Source organism: Odontesthes bonariensis, chromosome 21 (assembly GCF_027942865.1).
Source record: "Odontesthes bonariensis isolate fOdoBon6 chromosome 21, fOdoBon6.hap1, whole genome shotgun sequence".
Taxonomy (NCBI): Eukaryota; Metazoa; Chordata; class Actinopteri; order Atheriniformes; family Atherinopsidae; genus Odontesthes; species Odontesthes bonariensis.
This window is the reverse complement of record NC_134526.1, coordinates 2,749,421-2,772,430: the sequence shown is the minus strand read 5'-3', so window position 1 is coordinate 2,772,430 and position 23,010 is coordinate 2,749,421. Positions and strand designations below refer to the sequence as shown.

Here is a 23,010-nt window from a genome sequence, read left to right as displayed (position 1 = left end):
GTTCAAGTATCTCGGGGTCTTGTTCACAAGTGAGGGACGAATGGAGCAGGAGATTGACAGGCGGATCGGTGCGGCGTCTGCAGTGATGCGGGCTCTGCACCGGCCCGTCGTGGTGAAGAAGGAGCTGAGCCAGAAGGCGAAGCTCTCGATTTACCGGTCAATCTATGTTCCATCCATCACCTCACCTGTGGTCACGAGCTGTGGGTAGTGACCGAAAGAACGAGATCGCGAATACAAGCGGCCGAAATGAGTTTCCTCCGCAGGGTGTCTGGGCTCTCCCTTAGAGATAGGGTGAGAAGCTCGGTCATCCGGGAGGGGCTCAGAGTAGAACCGCTGCTCCTCCGCATCGAGAGGAGTCAGATGAGGTGGCTTGAGCATCTGATTAGGATGCCTCCTGGACGCCTACCTGGTGTGGTGTTCTGGGCCCGTCCCACTGGGAGGAGGCCCCGGGGAACACCCAGCACACGTTGGAGAGACTGTCTCTCGGCTGGCCTGGGAACGCCTCGGGGTCCCCCCAGAAAAGCTGGAAGACATGCAGCAAAGGGCCGTCCGGTTCGGGACTCGAACCGGGGCCAGCTGCAGCGAGGACTGTAGCCTCTGTACATGGGGTGCCTGCTGTGCCCACTACGCCACCGACCACCCCCTGTCGGACGGGCCCGGAACACCTCACCCCATTTAATGTTTCTCTGCTTCAACACACCTGATTCAGAGTAAATGGATCACTTCAAAAGATTAAGTTCTGCAGAACCCTGCTAACGATGCATTAATCAGAATCAGGTGAAGCAGGGAAACATCTAAAACCTGCAGGACAGCGGCCCTCGAGGACCGGATGTGGGTATCCTAGCTCTAAGGATTCGTCAAGAGAAGATCAGGACCATGGCCCCAGGAAGAAAAACTTTTAATTTAAATGTCTTACATTGATAAATAGCATAAGTAGTATAAGTATAAAGTACCAATACAATTTTTTAGGAAATCCACAGACTTCCAGCTAATGATTCTGTGGACATCTCAGCACTGTTCAACAGTAGGTCACCATCCTTAAAAGATTGACATATAATGTACATGTGTTCCATATTGACACCCAACTGCTATTCTTCAGAACCCACTGCAGAGGAGTTGGAGGATTTAGTTCTAACACAATCCATCAAACAACAACATCATCAAACGACAATTATAACCAATTACAGATTTAATAAACAGTGCGGAGAGGGTTATCGAGGAGGAGTTTGAAGTGTTTGAAGGAGATCTTCCCACCGTAAAGGATGGCAGCAAGAATGGGATGAAAGAGCCCGGTTTCAATGGTTGGACTGATTCTTTTCACTTTATACATGCTTCCATCAGGTAACATTATTAGACAGCATGGCATAAATTTCCATTGCTATGCTGATGATACTCAGCTGTACTTATCTATGAAACCAGATGAAACCAATCAGTTGGTCAGACTACAAGCATGTCTTAAAGACATAAAGACCTGGATGACCTTAAAGACCTTTCTGTTTCTACATGTTTTCTTTAGACCTGAAGGAACTAATCTAGTTATATAATTACTGTAGATGGTATTTCTTTGGCTTCTGGTCCTACAGTGAGGAACCTTGGAGTTATTTCTGACCAGGATCTGTATTCAGGCTCACAAATAAAACCGGTTTCTAGAGCCCCTTTCACACTGAGGAAGAACCCGCGTTTAATTCGCAAATTTAGCGTGTCTGCTGTTCCTTTCACACTGACGACCCTGGGTTGGCGTGTCAACTCAACCGCGTCGGACCCTAGTCTTTTTGCCGAGCCGAGTTTGATGTGAAAGCAATTGACGCGGGTCAGACGTGGGCGTGGCGTGGACAGAATGGACAGCTGATTCAGAACAACAGCGACAGGTGAGGACAAGTTTTACTCTGTTTTACTTCAAGTTGGAGACATTTTTGAAGATGTCCAACTTGGGAGACAGAGGAGAGGACGTTATTTACCGCCACATGTCGGGGACGGTGAAAGAGGGACCTCTGCTGGAAGGGCTGGCGAGAAAGATGGGAGAACGTGGTTTCCCACGCAGCAAGATGCAGGTGACCAACAAACTAAAGGTCATGAGGAAAAAGTTCCATGCTGTTAATGACCACAACGGCAGGAGTGGCAGAGGGCGATTGGACTGGCCATATTTCGACATGTGCCAAGCCATCTGGGGAGGAAGCCACTCTGCCAACCCCATTGCCATTCAGGGCAGCATGGAGCTCGCACCCGCTCCTCTTCCCACACCACCGTCTCCTGTCCCCCAGCGCAGCATCTGTCAGCCCCGCCGAGATCGAAGATGCAAACGAAACAGCCAGCGGGACCAGTGAAAATCTCCATGAACTGCATATACAATTGCAAAAATAAGTCCTCAAGGTGTCCCGCCATCGTTGGTTTGAAAAATTTGATGCAGACAGGTGTATTTAACCCTACCTCCGACGCATGGCTTGTGCCTACGTCATTGTGCACGCCCAGCATTTTATGTGTTTCGTGTGACGCTCTGCCACTAGGCAACGCCCCCTGAACTCGGCTTCAGGCGACACGGGTCACCTAATACGCCAAGCTTTCACATTGCTCGACGCGGGACGAAGTGGCAATTTGGACCCACTAAGGTAGCGGGTTGCAGTGTGAAAGGGGCTTAGAACTGCCTTCTTTCACCTTTGTAATATTGTTAAAATCAGGAACAAAAATAAAACCTAAATTTACTGTAATTATGTGTGAACACCCACGCTGCTGGTGATATAAACTGTGGTGGGGAAACAAAACGTTCATACTTTTAGTTGTTTAAGATTATTTAAGGGGGTTTCTTCCTCCATCGCTGCTCTTTCTGATGATTTTACATCATTTTGTGACTTGCTCATTGATTTGGAGTCTTTTTATATTAATTTAGTGTCTTTAAGGATGTTTTTCTTTGAGGTTGATCTGTCTCTTCGTGCTGATTCACAGTCTGATGAAGGTTTTAGAAAGTTTTACATTTCCTCTCCGTCATTATGGATCCTCTTTTACTCCTTTCAGATCTCAGTGTTTGCAATTTTTGTTTCCTTGAGTTTATTTTGAGTCTTTGTGGAGTATTTTGAACCTTTTTCTCATTATTTTTCCCCTCAGTCCATCCATCATTTTAACAGATGTTAAAATCACCTCCCAGCTCCGGTAAGAGTGACCAAACAGATGAACCATTTAATTACACATAAACCTGTGTATTACACGGCCATGTTTAAAGGATAAGACCGTTTTTTTTACATTGGGCCCTTGAGTTCACATTATAACATGATGTTCTACTCACCCCTGCTTGTTGTTGGTCATTTGGAGCCGTTCCGAAGATATTCGCGAGGCGTCTGGCTGCTCTCTTGAGATATTCGGCCATGAAACGGGTTCATATGGGCAAGTAAATACAGGCACAAACTATGCTGTTTATAATTTATTAATTACTGTACATTAGCACTGATAACGTGGAGGTGCGTCGCTTACTTAAAAAAACCCGGGTTACTAATTTTGAATTTTAGCCGAATGAGCAGCGCAGGCAGGCAGCAGGCAGCAGGTCTGTGGGCTGTCTGTGGTAGTAGCACGACGAGGACGTCAGTAACACCCACTTTACGACAAAAATTCAAAATGACAGTAACCCGGATTTTTTTAAGTAAGCGACGCACCTCCCCGTTATCAGTGCTAGTGTACAGTAATTAATAAATTATAAACAGCATAGTTTGTGCCTGTATTTACTTGCCCATATGAACCCGTTTCATGGCCGAATATCTCAAGAGAGCAGCCAGACGCCTCGCGAATATCTTCGGAACAGCTCCAAATGACCAACAACAAGCAGGGGTGAGTAGAACATCATGTTATAATGTGAAATCAAGGGCCCAATGTCAAAAAAACGGTCTTATCCTTTAACTCTGGTCTGATTATTACAGAAAACACTGCTGTTCTGTTTTAGGTGGATCCCAAGGGGATCATTTAAACTGAAGTTAACTGTACTTTTATCAGTAAATAAAAAAAATTACACTCAGTTCAGTGTTAAAGGTATTTCTGATTTTCCTGCTAAAACTGTTTCCAGATCAGTTTCACCATCTTTACAAACCTGCATTCACTGCCGTCTACTGGCTACAACGAATAATTTAGTTTATTTTTAATAACAGGAAAAGATGTTAATTGTTCTGTGTGAAACTCAAACAGTTTCTCTGGAGATAACATAGATATTAATTATGTTTACATGTCACTGACACATTTCTTATATTTGTATTTTCCTGAACAAAAATCTTAAATCAAGCTGTTTATTGACTGTGTCTAAGACTCTAAGACTGTATCTGATAGAAACAAACCAGTTATGTTATAAGTTCCCGTGGAGGCTTTTTATTAATCAATTTCTGAAATAAAACAAGAACCAGAAATAAAGAAAGTCATAAAATTCACTTTAGTTTTTATTGGAATGTCCAGCAGAGCAAAGATAAACATATTTAACTTCTGTACATCTTCAACATCACTGATCTTATAAATTATCGCCCTCTTCACCTCAAAGATGCCGTCTTGATGGTCAGGACGGACACGTCAAAGGTGCCCCCGCTCAGGTCAAAGATCAGGATGATCCGTTCTCCTGAGGCTACTTTTTCATATCCAAAGGTAGCCCAATTTGAAATTAATAATGAGGTACTTTGAAAATTTAAGAGTAGCCCGTTCCTACTTGCCTGACTTGCCCATAGAAGGCTGACACAGTCATTCCATTTTGGGCAACCTTCTCAATGGTGGGCGTACCCTGGTAAGGGTAAAGTGTGAAATATGATTTTTTTTTCTCCTCCTCTCACCTAATGTGGTATTTTCTCCTATCTGGAAGGTGCTGCGCTCATCACTGAGCTGCATGGCCACGGTCACCCATCTCCCTTGTTTTGTTTTTTATGTTGTCTGTCTGGGTGGGTTGTACTGGAACTTCTTGGAATTTCCCCTTCGGGGGATTAATAAGGTATTTTTTAATTTGAATTGAATTTGAATTTGAATTTAGACTTTTTTCTTCCGTTAGGACTATACTCTTTTGTCGTTATTGTTTATTTTTGTATTTTTGTTCATGATTTGGTCTCATGCAGCTGCCATATCAATGTGTTGATGATCAGCTATAATAATTTTACTTGTATAGCACCAATTCACAACAAAAGAAATCTCAAAGCACTTGAATTACTTGTTTAACTTAATCTTAAATTCCAAACAGTTCAACCCATTTACTTTCCAAATCAGTGTTTGGTTGTTGGAGCTAATAATTGGCCACTGTTGTATTAAATCTAAAGAAATCTACATTTTAAAAGTATCAAATACTCCAGAAGAAAAATCTATTAAAACTCAGCATCCTCAAAGAAAAGGTAATAATTTAATCAATCTATTGAGCTAAAGAGTAAACTATGTTCAAATAAAAATAAAAAATAAATAAATAAAAGATAAACAATCCATAAAGAAATAAAAATGTAAGATAAAACATCTGACATACAATTTCTCAAAAATATTTTCATCAATAAAGTGAAAGTTTTAGATAAATAATTAAACATTTTATCAAAAAGTCTAAATGTTCAGATACTAAATACAAATTTAATGTAAAAGATTAAATCAAAATGATTTTTGAAAATATTTATTGAAGATTTTAAAAATTCAACATTTCAAATACAAAGTCAAACATTGCAAGACTGAATTTTAAAAATAATGATGTAACATTATGTAAAATATCAACTGTCTGAGATGAGAAATCAATAATTCAGACTATAATCGCATATCATCAGGATGAACCCTGGCTGCTCACTAAACTTCTGCTCATTGGAGCAGAATCAGTGATTTAAGATAAACACAAAAAACTTGTGCCAAATAAAAAATGGACCAGACTCAGTGAATAATTCCTTATACTCCCTATATACACCAGTGAGCAGTACTGACCAACATGTCATTTGGGTCATCAGGGGGGAACCTCCTTTCATCAGTGTTTCGTCGAGTTTGGCCCACGTCACCTCCAGGAGGCTAGACAGTGATCACTGGCGTCCCAGAGTCCTAATGCCAGCCATCACTGCTCCTCACAACACAATAACCATCTTTTTTCTTTCTATTTTTTTCCACAAACACAAGCTACCTCAGCCTCTCACCAACTGCACACCAGTCACAGCGGTTTGGGGATTCAAGCCCTGGTTCGGGTAGGGGGAGAAATAAAGAGGTAAAGATAAGTAGGAATGGGATTCAAACCCTGGACCGGGTAGGGGGTGATGAAAATATAGAGGGTGCCAGAGGTGGAGGCAGGACAAGATACACTAGCAGATTCAGCAGACAAACTCACCTAAACAGTCCTACAATCACTAAAAATGCCAGCAAAAAAACAAAGCAAAACAGGCCAACTCACCTAAAATGGCCGCCTGGTTTCAAAAGACTCACATGGGCCACACCCTCCACTTAAATATCCTGAATTTCTTCTTTGTTTCTTCAAAGAGTCTGTTTACCCTAAGTGCTCCCCCTGCTGGGCCCCCAGCTACTATTGCTTCTTCTAATCCAAATCCATTGACTGGACTTTACTGCCTCATCTGACACTTCCTTCACTCTTTTCCTCACACTCTGTCCACTTACACCCAGCTCCCTCAACAATGAGACAACAGACTTTGCAACAAATCCTCTACATCCTACTTCCACTGGACAGATTCTAACCTTCCATCCTCGCTGCTCTGCTTCTGCCCCCAACTCCACATACCTAAGCTTTTTCCTTTCATATGCTTCTGCTACTAATTCCCTCCAAGGAACAGTCTCTATGAGACTGGGCTCTATGAATTAGACTCATTCTACTCCTAGACCACAAGACTATATCAGGCCTTAGATTTGTAGAGACTATTTCCTGGGGAACAACAAGCTTATTTCCTAAATCTACCTGCATCTCCCAATCACAAGCATCCTCCAAGCTGCCTTGCCTCCTTATTGTCTTATTAACTTTCCTGTTGAAACCTGCTGTACTTAAGCACAGTCTAATATCCTGAAAATGTGCTCTTACTAAGTTAACAACTATTACGGGCACTCTAAAATACTCAAACGCTTTCCAAATGAGGCTTTGTGGCACTGAAGCAAATGCATTTGCTAGATCCAGAAATAAAACATGCAAGTCTTGGCTGTCTGAATCTGATGCCAAATTATGCTAGTGTGCTCTAAACACCCTGTGAAACCTGGTATTCCTGCCTTCTGCATAGTAGTATCTATTAAGCTATTATTTTCTAAATAACTAGCTAAACTCTGTGCAACTAAACTAAAGAAAATCTTCCCCTCTACATTTAGAAGGGAGATCATCCGGAGCTGACTCAAGTCCGAGGACTCTTTCTCCTTTGGAATAAGAACGCTTGAAACCACAAATCTGAAAAAGTGTTTCTGAGTGAAAGAGACAGACATGAACAGACTGAACTATCTGTTCAGCAGGGATTCTCTGACAGGAGGACACTCTGTATACTCAGCACAGAGACACTGAGGAAACAGATGAACAGAACCAGAACCTAAATCCAGGATGCAGAGGTTCTTCAGTGAATGTGGTGCTGAAGGTGTGGAGGAGGATCAGTGTGTCAGAGGAGACTCTGTAGAAGGACAGAGTGCCAGCAGGACGGTCCACATACACTGCTGCTCTGTTACAGACAGAGGAGGAGGAGGAGGAGGAGGAGGAGGAGGAGGAGGAGGAGGAGGAGGAGGAGGAGGAGGAGGAGGAGGAGGAGGGGGGGGAGGAGGAGGAGGAGGAGGGGGAGGAGGGGGAGGAGGAGGATGTTTCTCTGGCATTGTGCCAGACAGAGTAACCTCCATCAGAGCAGCTCAGACTCCAGGACTGATCATTCCATCCAAACACACATTCACTGCCTCCTTTCCTCCTGATTCCTCTGTAACTCACTGATATATCAACCCTTCCTCTCCACTCGACCTCCCAGTAACAGCGACCAGTCAGAACATTTCTACACAGCAGCTGAGGACATTCATCAAATCTGTCTGGATGATCAGGATATAACTGAACCTCCTCCACACGTGTCACCTTCCTGTTGCTGTCAGACAGTTTCAGTTTCCTGCTCACTGTGTTTGTGTCGATTGTGAGTTGACAGGAATCTGATGGAGAGAACAAACACAGTCCAGCTGCAGTTATTGATCTATCATCTGTTCACTTTGATCAATGAGTGATGTGACAGTGTGAAGATGGCTGGATGTCATGAATCAGATGAAGAACACACTCACACTTCCTCAGACCTGGTGTCAGCCATCGTTCTCCAGCAGGCTCCACCCTGAAAGGAGGAGGGGGGTCAGAGCAGCACCGTCTCTTTCAGCATCAAACATGGACATTACATGGCTCTCACACATTGTTCTACACTGAGAGAGATGCTGACTGCTCATGAGGACTTCACACAGCCCCACTTCAGAAACACAGAAATGTCCCTTTAACTGGATGAATAAAGTCTCTGAATCTGCTGAATATGTTTCCTTACAGGCTGTGCATTAACCAGCAGATGGTTGCTGGTATGTATGTTTTCTTTGGGGCCCATTTATCTGAGGAATGACACGATAAACCTCCATCATTCTGACAGATCCAGGCTGTTTTAAGGGGACACCGGCTAATGCTGGCAGACATTTCCTCCTCCTCCTCACAGAGGTTTGCTCCTCCCTCGCTGCTCGGCATCACTTCTAACCAGCTGATGAGCCGGTTAGAAGGGAAATGATTAAAGCAGCAGAGCTCTCCATACCTGAGAGTGTCCAGCCTCCACTGTGGATCCTCCAGTCCAGCTGAGAGCTGCTTCACTGCTGAGTCTCCTGGATGGTTGTAGCTCAGGTCCAGCTCTCTCAGATGGGAGGGGTTGGAGGTCAGAGCTGAGACCAGAGAAGCACAGCCTTCCTCTGTGATCAGACAGCCTGACAGGCTGCAGGAAACAACACAAATGGCAGAAACTGAGAGAAAAGACTCCAACAGCAGACACCATCCTGAACAGGTCAGCTGTTCATCCATGACTGTAAAGCAGAATTAAAATGATCAGCAGCTGAACAGTTGAATGAATCCTGACCTGAGAGCTTCCAGGTTACAGTTTGGACTCTGCAGTCCAACAGACAGCTGCTTCAGCCCTGAATCCTGCAGGTTGTTGTTACTCAGGTCCAGTTCTGTCAGGCTGGAGGACTGGGAGCTGAGAGCTGAGGACAGAGCTGCACAGCTTCTCTCTGAGAGGTTACAGTCGCTCAGTCTGAGGAGGGAATAACAGGAAGAGAATTAAGTTATGTAAGAACTTTATAAATATTATAAAGTTCTTGCAGCGTGTTTCTTTCCTCTTGATGTAAACTGATCTGATGGAACTGTTTGCTGTGAATCTGTGTTATCTACAAACTGAAATGATCTGAGAAATAACTCAGTTATTTTCTCTCCTTTTAACAAGTAAACAGAGCATTTAAAACATATTTATCTCTGTACTCACACAGCTTTGTTGGAGGCTTTGACCACTGGCAGCAGCCTCAGAAGAGCCTCCTCTGAAGCAGAGTATTTCTTCAGCTCAAACACATCCAGATGTTTTCCTGATGACAGTAAGATGAAGACCAGAGCTGACCACTGAGCAGGAGACAGTTTATCTGTGGAGAGACTTCCTGAACTCAGGGCCTGTTGGATCTGCTCCACCAGAGAACGATCATTCAGTTCATTCAGACAGTGGAACAGATTGATGCTTCTCTCCGCAGACAGATTCTCACTGATCTTCTTCTTGATGTAATCAACTGTTTCCTGATTGGTCTGTGAGCTACTTCCTGTCTGTGTCAGCAGGCCTCGTAGGAGCCTCTGATTGGTCTGCAGGGAAAGACCCAGGAGGAAGCGGAGGAACAGGTCCAGGTGTCCGTTTGGACTCTCTAAGGCCTTGTTCACAGCATTTTGATGGAGATATTTTAGATTAGGTTTGTAAAACATTTTTGACCACACAGAGGTTGTTTGTTGTTCCTCCATCAGGTTGAGTCCAGAGTTGCTGAAGGTCAGATGCACATGAAGAGCAGCCAGAAACTCCTGAACACTCAGATGGATGAAGCAGAACACCTTCTCCTGGTACAGCCCTCTCTCCTCTCTAAAGATCTGTGTGAACACTCCTGAGTACACTGAGGCTGCTGAGATATCGATGCCACACTCTGTCAGGTCTGATTCATAGAAGATCAGGTTTCCTTTCTGCAGCTGCTCAAAAGCCAGTTTTCCCAGAGACTCAATCATCTTCCTGCTCTCTGGACTCCAGTGTGGATCTATCTCAGCTCCTCCATCATACTTGAGCTTCTTCACTTTGGCCTGAACCACCAGGAAGTGGATGTACATGTCAGTCAGGGTGCTGGGCAGCTCTGCTCCCTCTCTGGTGTCCAACACATCCTCCAGAACTGTAGCAGTGATCCAGCAGAAGACCGGGATGTGGCACATGATGTGGAGGCTTCGGGATGTCTGGATGTGGGAGATGATCCTGCTGACCTGCTCCTCATCTCTGAACCTCTTCCTGAAGTACTCCTCCTTCTGTGGGCCAGTGAACCCTCTGACCTCTGTCACCATGCCAACGCAGCCAGCAGGGATCTGATTGGCTGCTGCAGGTCGTGTGGTTATCCAGAGGCGAGCAGAGGGAAGCAGCTTCCCCCTGATGAGGTTTGTCAGCAGCACATCCACTGAGGTGGGCTCTGTAGCATCAGTCAGGGGCTCCTTGCTGTGGAAGTCCAGAGGAAGTCGACACTCATCCAGACCGTCAAAGATGAACACAACCTGGAACTGTTCAAAGCTGCAGATTCCTGCTGCTTTGGTCTCAGTAAAGAAGTGATGAACAAGCTCCACCAAGCTGAACTTTCTCTCTCTCAGCACATTCAGCTCTCTGAAAGTGAATGGAAACATGAAGTGGATGTCCTGGTTGGCTTTGCCTTCAGCCCAGTCCAGAGTGAACTTCTGTGTTAAGACTGTTTTCCCAATGCCAGCCACTCCCTTTGTCATCACTGTTCTGATTGGTTCATCTCTTCCAGGTGGGCCTTTAAAGATGTCTTCCTGTCTGATGGATGTTTCTGCTCTGCCTGCTTTCCTGGATGCTGCTTCAATCTGTCTGACCTCATGTTCATCATTGACCTCTCCGCTCCCTCCCTCTGTGATGTAGAGCTCTGTGTAGATCTGATTCAGAAGGGTTGGCTTTCCTGCTTTAGGAATCCCCTCAAACACACACCGGAACTTCTTCTTCAGAGCAGATTTATGTTTAAGTTGATGCAATTCTGAATGAAGATAACAAATAACATCAGTAAACAGACATTTCCACCCTGTACAGAATGAGTATCTGAACATCTGCTGCTCTGTGTGCTGAGACATCAGTAAATGTGTCATTTATCCAGCAGGTTAAACCTTTAGAGAAATCCTCTTACTGCTCTGCAGACGGTCAGCCAGCTCCTCCTGCTTCATTCTCCTCAGGAAGTGAACTGTGATCTTCACTAATGCCTCTCTGCTGCTCCTCTGCTCTTCATCCTCACCCTCCCTCTGACTCTCTAAGCATTCTGGGTAATCTGGACTCAGAGCCTTCTGCATCTTCTTCAGCTCCTCCTTCACAAAAGTGAGCATGTTGTCCTCCAGCAGCTGGAACAGAAAACTATATGAATGAGCCAATCAGACTGAAACCATGGAGCCAAACATCAGATCCATGTTGGACACACTGACAACCCACTGGTCTACAGAGTGCAGCATGGAGATGGCTGTGAGCAGAACAGATGGAAAAGTAGTTGTTGTACATGTACAGACCATAAATATGGAGTCCAGCTGTGTTTGATGCTGCTGGGCAGACGGACCACTGGGACCCTCTGAGCTCTGCTGGTCCACTCTGTGGAGGAATCATGAAGAATGAGCTCACATTGTGTCTGTCCACACAGAGAGCAGCACAAGGTGAAGGTCCATGAAGGGATATGTGGATGTGAGCAGTGAACGCAGCCATAAAGCAGCTGATTAACTCTGAAGCTGCACATCATCAGCATCTGTGTTCCAGAAGATAAGAGCTCAGTGTGTTTCTAACAGTGGGAGGAAGCTGAGGTCAGATGAAGCAGTGTGAGGAGGAAGGGATACAGAACTGTGTGAACAGACAAAAGATTTGTTTCTTTGTGAGGAGTCCAGCTGACGCGTTGGTTGGATCGTAGCTGTAGTTTCTAAAATACAACAAAAACTTCAGTCTGGAATTACATACGTACGAGGTCGTCAGGGTGGATGTGTGCGCCAAGTTTCATGACCTTGCGATGATGATAAGGCTTTTAAATCACAAACGCCATTACACAATTTTCACCGCCTGGCCACGCCCACACCGTTCAGAGTTTGGAAAAGTTTCTCCACAATTCGTTCCCCCCTTAGCTTAAGAGTAACCTGGCCAAGTTTGGAGCTGTTACCATTAAATCTGTAGGAGAAGTTTGTTCAAATTCGAGATGTGGGGAAAAAAAAGAGGTTTACTACCCCCAGCAGGTGAAGTTATAGCTGGATGTCACTATGATTATATGAACGCATTCAGGCTGGGTCCAGCATTCACCATATGAAGTTTGGGACAGATTGGATAATGTATGTGGGAGTTATAAGCAACTTAATTTTTTGTGGCGAGTGATGGCGAGTCATCGAACTTTGAGGCATCGCCACGGCCACGCCCTTTGAGGTTTGAAATAGTTTCCAAAGTTTTTTTCCCCCCATGTCTTAAGAGTAACCTGGCCAAGTTTGAAGCTTGTAGCATTAAATCTGTGGGACGAGTTCGATCATATGCAAGGATTAATGGGGGAAAATGGCACCAAAACTCACTTTCCATCCAACATGGCCGCCTTCCTGTGGACGTGGCACCATGGCAGAATGAGACTTTTTTGTGCGTCTGGGCATGACAAATGAGTGTAACGTATTTCGTCGTCCCGCGCGAAACTAACCCCAATGGAAGGGCCATTTTGAAGTATCGTGGGGGGGCGCTACAGAGTCAATGAGCGACTACCAAAAAAAAGAAGTCCAGATTTGCCATTTCGTCGACTGGCAGGTCATCCCTGGCAAATTTCATGAGTTTTCAAGCACCTTATTCAAAGAATAAGAATAACTAGGGGGTGCCACTTAGCCATTTATCTCCGCCCACACACAATACCCTTTACATACGTACAAGGTTGTCAGGGTGGACGTGTGTGCCAAGTTTCATGACCTTGCGATGATGATAAGGCTTTCAAATCACAAACGCCATCACACGATTTTCACCGCCTGGCCACGACCACTCCGTCCAGAGTTTTGAAAAGTTTCTCAAGATTTTTTGTTCCCCCATAGTTTTAGAGTAACCTGGCCAAGTTTGGAGCTGTTACCATTAAATCTGTAGGAGAAGTTTGTTCAAATGCGAGGTGTGGAAAAAAACAGACGTTTCCAACCACCAGCAGGTGGCGCTATAGGTGGATGTCACTATGATTATATGTGCGCGTTCAGGCTGGGTCCAGCATTCACCGTATGAAGGTTGGGATAGATTCAATAATGTATGTGGGAGTTATAAGCGACTTCATGTTTTGTGGCGAGTGATGGCGAGTCATCAAACTTTGAGGCATCGCCACGGCCACACCCTTTAAGTTTTGAAAAAGTTTAGCTAAAAGTACTTACTCATAGGAAAAAAAAACTTCTTTGATATAAATTCAGTAAAATTCAGTTTGTGACAGATTTGGTTTTAAATTACATCAATAAAATGATACAAATATATCAATAAATCAACTGAAAATTACACTTTGTTTTAATAAAGAGCTGCAAGACTAAAGTAAACATCACATTACACACATGATGCAGCTAATTAATCTCATCAGAGACATCAAGAACTGATCCAAGTCTGAAATAATTAATCTGAAACATGATGCAGCCTCCACTGAACACTGAAAACTACTGACTGACAGTCTGATGAAAGACTCTGTCTGAGCCCCCCAACACTTTTTACTGATCCTCTCATAAAGGACCCACTGCTGTACTGAGGTTCAGCTTCATGTTATTGATCCATGTGACTTTGTTCATGTTAGACTGTTTGTAAAGCAGCTGACTTTGTTCATGTTAGACTGTTTGTAAAGCAGCTGACTTTGTTCATGTTAGACTGTTTGTAAAGCAGCTGACTTTGTTCATGTTAGACTGTTTGTAAAGCAGCTGACTTTGTTCATGTTAGACTGTTTGTAAAGCAGCTGACTTTGTTCATGTTAGGCTGTTTGTAAAGCAGCTGACTTTGTTCATGTTAGACTGTTTGTAAAGCAGCTGACTTTGTTCATGTTAGACTGTTTGTAAAGCAGCTGACTTTGTTCATGTTAGACTGTAAAGCAGCTGACTTTGTTCATGTTAGACTGTTTGTAAAGCAGCTGACTTTGTTCATGTTAGACTGTTTTTAAAGCCGCTGACTTTGTTCATGTTAGACTGTTTGTAAAGCAGCTGACTTTGTTCATGTTAGACTGTTTGTAAAGCGGCTGACTTTGTTCATGTCAGACTGTTTGTAAAGCAGCTGACTTTGTTCATGTTAGACTGTTTGTAAAGCAGCTGACTTTGTTCATGTTAGACTGTTTGTAAAGCGGCTGACTTTGTTCATGTCAGACTGTTTGTAAAGCAGCTGACTTTGTTCATGTTAGACTGTTTGTAAAGAAGCTGACTTTGTTCATGTTAGACTGTTTGTAAAGCAGCTGACTTTGTTCATGTTAGACTGTTTGTAAAGCAGCTGACTTTGTTCATGTTAGACTGTTTGTAAAGCAGCTGACTTTGTTCATTACATTTATTTTAGAAAAAGGTCCCATACAATATATATTATTATTAATATTTTACTCCCTGAAAGAGACCTATTTTAACATCCATTCTTTCCACTTTGACAGTTTCACATGTGAACATGAAATGGATGTGAATCAGAGCTCACATTAAACACAAGTTGGAATAAGAACTGTTCAAACTGACTCTGGTACATTTTACAGTGTTACACCATTTACACACAGCTCACCTCTGAAAAAAAATGTCTATAAAGTAAAAATGTGACAGTTTTGGTTTTAAAATATTGAACTGAGATTAAATTAAACAAATAAAATCAACTGAAAACACTTTGTTTTAATTTTAATTGAATCAATATTACAGATGCACCAAATTACATGAATGACTAACATAATAATAAAATTATAGATTTTAAATAAATCAACTGAAACATGATGGAGCCTCCACTGAATACTGACAGGTGCTTACTGTTTGTCTGATGGAACATTGTGTTGAAAATCAATTAATCACTGATTGGACCTGTCGTTCTTAAAGGACACACACCTGGGTTCAGGTTCAGGTTCGGGTCCAGGTCCAGGTCCAGGTCCAGGTCCAGGTCCAGGTCTAGGTTGGTTCCTGTGAATAAAGGTGGTTTGGTGATGTGAGTGCTGAGCTCTGACATGGAGAAGAGTCATGGACAGTTAGAGATGGTCACCTCACCTCTGAGCTTTGCTCCGGCTCTCATGTTCCCCACACAGAGAGGTTTTAGTGTCCTCACACTGATCCATGCTGCTGAACTCACATCAGCTCACACACACTTTCTACCTTCATCTGCAGAGGAAACACACATCATTCATCTGCACATCAACTCACATCCTCTTTTCCATCATCTGTGCTGTAAAAAGATCAGCTGCTCCTCCTCTGATTGGCTCTGATTCTCCGTTTCATATCAGTGTCAGCTGAATGCAGTCAGACAGGAGTGCTGAGGCAGAGGAAGCTGCCATCAGCTGCTGTACTTCCACCACCTGTCCACTAGAGGGAGGCATGGAGCTACAGCCCAGCACACACCTCATGGTCCCGATGACGATGATGAAGGATTCTGTCAGTTTAGTTTTCAGAGGACTTTTTAACAGCAAATACAAACAGAGACAGATGTTAGATCTGAGCTGTGTGAGGCTTTTAATAAAGCTGATCAAAAGTCTAAATACTGAGAAAAAGGAGCTGAAATTATATCAAATGAAACGTTTGAAAACAGGAAACAGGTCAACAACAGAAACTATAGGATGATGTTAAAGAATTATTTTAGTCTGAATGTAAAGTCTGACTGAACCACAATGAACTCTGAACATCCTCCTCAGCATCAGACTAAACAAGTTAAATACATGCTGCATCACAGCTTCATAACTGACATTCAGCTCATTTTATTCTGAAAGGTCTGACAGGAAGCTGCTCTTTCTGACTTTAAAGGGATACAAGGTAGGATTGGTTATCGGCAGTATAGCGATCTCTACTGGTCAACCTGAAATTCTACACTGTCGTAAAAATGCCCACCTTCCTCCCCCTCCCCCTATAGGTGGCCTCGACTTCGTCTTGCCCGGTGTTGAAGTCACATGAAAGCGCTTGTAGCTAGGGGAAAAAAAACATTTTCTACTTTTCCATGTAAACAACTTTGTATACTTTACATGTAAAAGGGACAGTGGTGGTATAGCCTAATAAGCATACACCATTGGGCCAGGGTAAGTGAAGTAATTTACAAGGACTTTTATTTGTCACAGGCATAGAAGTTCTGAAACTTTTAGTCTAAATGTAAAGCAGTTGTGGGGGGGAAGGTTGGCAATGGCAATCATCAGCCCCTTTCACACTGCCGAATAACCCGCGTTTAATCCGCAAATTTAGCGTGTCCGCTGTTGCGTTCACACTGCCGACCCGGGCTGCCGCGTCAACTCGACTCGCCTTTCGACCCGCGTCGGACCCTAGTCTTTTTGCCGAGTTTGATGTGAACGCAATCGACGCGGGTCGGACGTGGGCGTGGCGTGACGTGAGGAGTTTAAAATACAGAATGGACAGCTGATTCAGAACAACAGCGACAGGTGAGGACAAGTTTCACTCTGTTTTAGCCTACATCAAGTTGGAGACATTTTTTAACATGGCCAACTGGGGAGACAAGGAGGTCCGCGAGCTCCTCAGCCTCCCAGCAGAGGGCGTTATTTACCGCCACATTTCGGGGACGGTGAAAGATGGACCTCTGCTGGAAGGGCTGGCGAGAAAGATGGGAGAGCGCGGTTTCCCACGCAGCGTAAAGTAACATCTCCATGAACTGCATATACAATTGCATAAACGATATTTCAAGGTGTCCCGCCATCGTTTGTTTGAAAAATTTGATGCAGACAGGTGTATTTAACCCTACCTCCGACGCATGGCTTGTGCCTACGTCATTGTACACGCCCAGCATTTTATGTGTTTCGTGTGACGCTCTGCCACTAGGCCACGCCCCCTGAACTCGGCTTCAGGCGACACGGGTCACCAACACGCCAAGCGTTCACATTGCTTGACGCGGGTCGAAGGTGCAATTTGGACCGGCTAAGGTAGCGGGTCGCAGTGTGAAAGGGGCTATCATTAGCAGTGGTGGAAGTCAGTGCAGTTAGGTCATCTGATTCACAAGTGTAGACTGCCTACGTAAGATACTATAATCAGAAATTTTCTAAACTTTTTTTTTTTTTTTTTAAAGAGAGAACTCAAGATAATATGCTATAATACTGTTGCTGATCTTGAATGGGATTCTTCCCTCATCATGGTGTATTCGTGAAGTGATTCCTTTGTATTAGCAGACACTTACAAAAGTTACATCTTAGACAGATGCGCGCAGGCACTACCAACATACACGCCGCAATAAACGCAGACTAGCTCTACACTATTCCGATTACAATCATAATCCGAACAAATGAATCCATTTTCATGTGTAGATAACAATTCTTGTTCGGATCAAAACGCTATTCTTATTCTAATCAGGTCAGTTCGTGTATTTCTGAAGCTAGGCTATGTCTCGAACTCAGGAGGAATTAGAGGATTTGTGTCCCTCTTTCTCCCTCAAATCTCTCCATTCTGAAAATGCCTTTCCAATGTTAACACGGGTGCGAGCCCTTTCCCTGTCTCGTAACCTCTTCCTCTGTCTTAAAGTGATGGTTCGGAGTAGATTCACCCTAGGGTCATTTGAACCGTGACATTCAGCCAAGTAGCCCACCCGAAGTTTTTCCGATCTTGGCTGAACATCAGCTGAGTTACTGAGTTATCCCGAATAGCTTAGTACAAGCGCTAATGGACCCTGGCAGTATCTCCAAAATTACCACACTAAAATCACATGCCATGACACCAAACTTCTACAGTAGTACAAATATGGTCTGTACTCACAAAACGATGCATTTGGAAGTTTGAAAATAGTCCAGGAGTTTATTATCATCAACACAAGCCTGATAGCTTCTCTGCTGCTAAAGCTGCGTCGACGTCACTTCCTTGATCTGGGAACTTCAATGTAAGATGAGGGTTGATCTACTACTGTAGACAACAAAGCAAGGCTGCTCAATTTCTCCATTGATAAAATAAATTCACAACTCTACAACATAAAAATTCATAAAAATTCATGTAGAATATAGCATATACTTTGTTGTCAATATCGGAAAAACTTCGGGTGGTCTACTTGGCTGGATGTCACGGTTCAAATGACCCTAGGGTGAATCTACTCCGAACCATCACTTTAAGTCGTCGGTTCTCGGTGTCTTCCGTGGTGGCTCAGCCATGACCCAAACGCTTTCACCTCTCGCAAATGACTGCTAATAAGCTACAAAACTACAACTAGCATACAGTACCTAGCTAAGTGCCGTAAACACAAACGACTCTTCTCGCACATCGCAAGACTTCAGAAGCGGGTCGCTCCTGCAGAAGTTACATATGGGATTCTCAGCATACAGACCCCTGTTGGGAGCGAGACAGGCTTCATTCGCTTACTATTGACTTGTTTAACCATTGGTAAACTCCTGAAGGCTATAATTTTAGGTGAAAATGCTACCTAGTGCCCCTTTAAAGATGGAGACAACACTTTGATTCCAGGAAATAAAAACATGAAGCAGTTTGTTTGTGAAGAAAACAAACAAAAAAAACATTGTTTGATTCCAGTTAATCAATAATCTGATAATCGTGTAGATTTGTCTTCAAACACAAACTGAAAATTGTGAAAACCTGTAAAAACCCTTGGAAATGCATTAAAATTCATGTATAATGGGACAGAAATGGCCCCATTTTAAGGCCTCATAACTCAGCCATACTTCATCACAGACACATTTTTCAAAGTTTAAACTGGTCAGGAAAGAATCATTTTTAACCAAACTAAAGGGTTTGCTGATATATTGTAAAGCTTTGACACAACAGCAGTTTAAGTTTTAGGAAAAATCAGGACTCCTCTCACTGCTGTCCTGGGGTCTCACACTCTATTTTTACCAGCTTGAAATTAATACCAAAATCACTCAAACAAACTTCTCTCACATCCAAAATGTTTGCTGCACCCAGACAAATTATACTTCAAAATGTAGGTATTTTTGTCCTCTTTCACACAAAGTCACCTTATTGTGCTTGGCCTCATGATTTTATCTCAAATCCCCTCTGAGCACAGAGAGCGACCACTCGGGCTGCCATTGACGGCCATTATAACCAGGTCGCCTCATCTCCTTATCAAATCAATGTGAAGGCTATTCTTAAAACTGCCATAAAAAAAAATACCGTACATAGGAGCAGCATAAAAAATACATCAGTGGCTTCTGACGTCCCTTCTGGCGCTCACAGTTGACGAAGTTTTCAGATATGACTTATAGTTTTTGAACAGCGACTGTTTGTTCAAGGCAAACATGTCAGTATTGAGCACCAAGGTCTCTCTGTCAGTCAGCTTCTGCCGTCCCAGATGTGTGCAGGTAGACTAAAAACATCTGTCATCATGTGACCAACTGTGAACACATCAAAGTGACATTTCTCTGGTCTGCACACCAATCAGAGTCATCCTGGATCTAGCTGTGTGAGTTAGAGATGCGCGGATGACGTATTTTCCCATCCGCAACCGCTGCAAAAAATATATATCCGCCCGCTATCCATTTGCACAAACATTTTTTCACCGATTTTCAAAACCGAACCCGCCCGCCATCCGCCGATAGGTATCTATTGAAGGTGCCTTGGCTATTTGTATCGGCTTTTTCAAACAGCGTAGTTCATTATATCTTGCCAATAAGTCCGCCTACTACTATGTAGTGGATAACATATACGCATTCACAAGTTTTGCAAATCACATACTGGTGTCATCCGAATTGATCACCTCGTGGAATTTTTCCCAAACGGCACTTTTCTTCTTTAGGTTTCGTTTTAAGATCACCCGTCTTAAGCCTCTCTCGCACTAACTTTGCTGCCGCTGCCATCTTTGATCTTTGTCATAATGTATGTTTTCGTTCGTTACCTTTGGAAAATTATGTGTTTTTTTTGTTTGTTTTTTTCAGTGCTTCAACCGCAACCCGCCCGAATTTAATTAAAATACGATTTTTCGGCGTGTCATCCGCCCGATCCAACCGCGCATCTCTAGTGTGAGTGTAAAACTGATAGCCTACTAATAAACTGTTAAAAGTCCTCTCTCCTGTGTATCTGTATCAGCTCCAACAGTGGTGCTGTGATGGGGATGATGGGAGGAGACATGGATACCACAGTGTTTCATATTTACAGTGAACAGCAGTTGATTTATCTCCTACAAACTGGATCAGATCTTTCTATGACTTTTCAGTGTCTGCTGGTTTCCTTTTCTTTGTTCAGATATTTCACAGGCAGCTCTGAACCTTCAACATTTAAAGGAAAACATCATGTATGTTCATTAGAAAATAAGAGTAAAACAGATAAGGAAACTAACAGAGTCAAGTTCTGTTTCAATGTGAGACAAGGCCAAAAAGAAAGCAGGCTGATTTATTTCCATCAGTTAGTGTTACAGCTGGGAGTTGATCTGATTAGCACACATCACATCATTACATGATGCAATGCTGAGAGCTTTCAAGCTAATCTGCCTCATAGGTTAGTTTGAGCTTGAATTCAGCAGCTAGTTTCATTTAACAGTAAATAGAGGAAAGTTACAGAATAACTGAAGTTACAGGATGATTTAGTAAAGTCTAAACATTGTTTATCTAACTATGAGATCTGTAAGACAGCCACACCTTCATCTCTTCAGTGTGAAAATATGTCGTCGGACCGCTCAGACTCGGTTAAAGTCAGATGCTGACATCTGAAGACATTAACCCTTCTCATGATGCTCAGAGTGAACAAACAAACACTCTTATGTGTTTTTTTAACGCTTAAATATTTCAGTGTAGTTATTAAAATTTTAATAATGACTGTTGATAACCACATGGAAACCAACAGTGTTCTACACAAACAGTACAACATCTGCACATACTAAACATTTACTATCTAATCAGGTTTAGAGTCAACCACTGAACAGAAAGAGCTCAACTCAAAGCACTGAATTATTCTAACTGTGATTAACAGCAAACTTCAGAGGACTTTTTAACAGCAAATACAAACAGGGTACAAACAGGATGTTAGATCTTAGCTGTGTGAGGCTTTTAATAAAGCTGATCAAAAGTCTAAATACTGAGAAAAAGGAGCTGAAATTAAATCAAAATCAAAACTTGGGAATTTTGGCCCTTTGGAAATGCATTAAAATTCATGTATGATGGGACAAAAATAGCCCCATTTGGAGGCCTCATAACTCAGCCATACTTCATCACAGAGACATCATTCAAAGTTTAAACGGGTCAGGAAAGACTCAACTTTAACCAAACTAAAGGGTTTGCTGATATATTGTAAAGCTTTGACACAACAGCAGTTTAACTTTTAGGAAAAATCAGGACTCCTCTCACTCTGCCGTCCTGGGGTCTCATACTCTTATATTGACCAGTTTGAAATTAATACCAAAATCACCAAACAAACTTCTCTCACATCCAAAATGTCTGCTGCACCCAGACAAAATTTACTTAAAAATGTAGGTATTTTTGTCCTCTTTCACCCAAAGTCACCCTCATTGTGCTTGGCCTCACGGTTTTCTCTAAAATCCCCTCTGAGCGCAGAGAGCGACCACTCTGGCTGCCATTGACCGCCATTTTAACCAGGTCGCCTCATCTCCTTATCAAATCAATGTGAAGGCTGTTCTTAAAACTGCCATTAAAAAAATACCATACATAGGAGCAGCATGAAAAATACACCAGTGGCTTCTGCCGTCCCTTCTGGCGCTCACAGTTGAAGAATCTTTCAGATATGACTTATAGTTTTCCAACATAACATCGAATGTTTGTTCGAGGCAAACATTTCAGTATTGAGCACCAAGGTCTCCCTGTCAGTCAGAGCTCCTCTGCTCTTACACACACAGCTGTCTCCATAGCAACTAATGACACAGCTGACCCTCCTTATAAGGGCATAGCCAAGATGGCTGACCTGTTATAACAGCTTTATGACAGCCACTGTGTTATGTCTGCTCCCATTATAATGTGACTATAAAATGGCCGCCTTACATGTCTGTACATGACACATCTCTCTCCTTTAAGATAATAATCACCAAACCTGTTAGAAAATGGTTCGATCCACCTCAGGGGTGTTTCAGATTTTACGACTATTTTTCTGGTCATGAATGTGATAAATATATTTTAACTTAAATAAAATAAAAACATGAAACCCATAAAAATATCACCTGATCATCATGTTGATTGATTCCAGTTAATCAATAATCTGATCATCATGTAGATTTGTCTTCAAACTCAAACTGATCAAACTTTGTTCTGAAATAAGAAGTGAACATGTTCTCCAACATCACAGAGCAGAAACAAACAGGAAAGTTTGAACTTACAGATCGTTCAGAGCTGAAGAAGAAGAAGACTCTCCACTCGACAGACTGAGACACAGGTGAGCTGCTTCCTGGAACCAGTCAGAGCCGAGTCCACCTGTGATGGAGGCGGGACAGATAGAACCTGTCTGACCAGTGGAGTTCATGTTAAACACACCTCCAAGTTCCTGAACAACAAACTCTGATCTGAAGATATTTATTCAGCCGTTCTCTCTGAATGTTCTCTGAGATTCTCCAGAATCGCCATCAGAAACATTAAAACCAGGGTTTAAACTGGGATTTGTTCTGTGCAGGAGCTCTGTAGCTTCAGTACTGCTACAGATGCACCAGATGTGTGCAGGTAGACTAAAAACATCTGTCATCATGTGACCAACTGTGAACACATCAAGGTGACATCTCTCTGGTCTGCACACCAATCAGAGTCATC

At 43.0% G+C, this 23,010-nt stretch overlaps 1 protein-coding gene across 2 annotated transcripts; it reads right to left on the bottom strand.

The window, feature by feature from the left end:
- Positions 1-5,595: 5,595 nt before the first annotated feature.
- Positions 5,596-22,705, bottom strand: LOC142370790 (NLR family CARD domain-containing protein 3-like). Of its 2 annotated transcripts, XM_075453273.1 has the most exons (9): positions 22,587-22,705; positions 15,392-15,502; positions 15,236-15,307; positions 11,723-11,801; positions 11,353-11,560; positions 9,417-11,205; positions 8,700-9,188; positions 8,197-8,243; positions 5,596-8,070 (listed from the first exon to the last, which is right to left on the bottom strand). In XM_075453273.1, the coding sequence occupies exons 2-7, from the start codon at positions 15,457-15,459 to the stop codon at positions 8,984-8,986; spliced, it is 2,421 nt and encodes an 806-aa protein (XP_075309388.1). In that variant the 5' UTR covers positions 15,460-15,502; positions 22,587-22,705; the 3' UTR covers positions 5,596-8,070; positions 8,197-8,243; positions 8,700-8,983. The 2 variants fall into 2 exon arrangements, with proteins under 2 accessions (XP_075309388.1, XP_075309389.1); XM_075453274.1 differs by lacking the exon at positions 22,587-22,705 and having other exon boundaries at positions 15,392-15,781.
- Between the last annotated feature and the right edge of the window lie 305 nt (positions 22,706-23,010).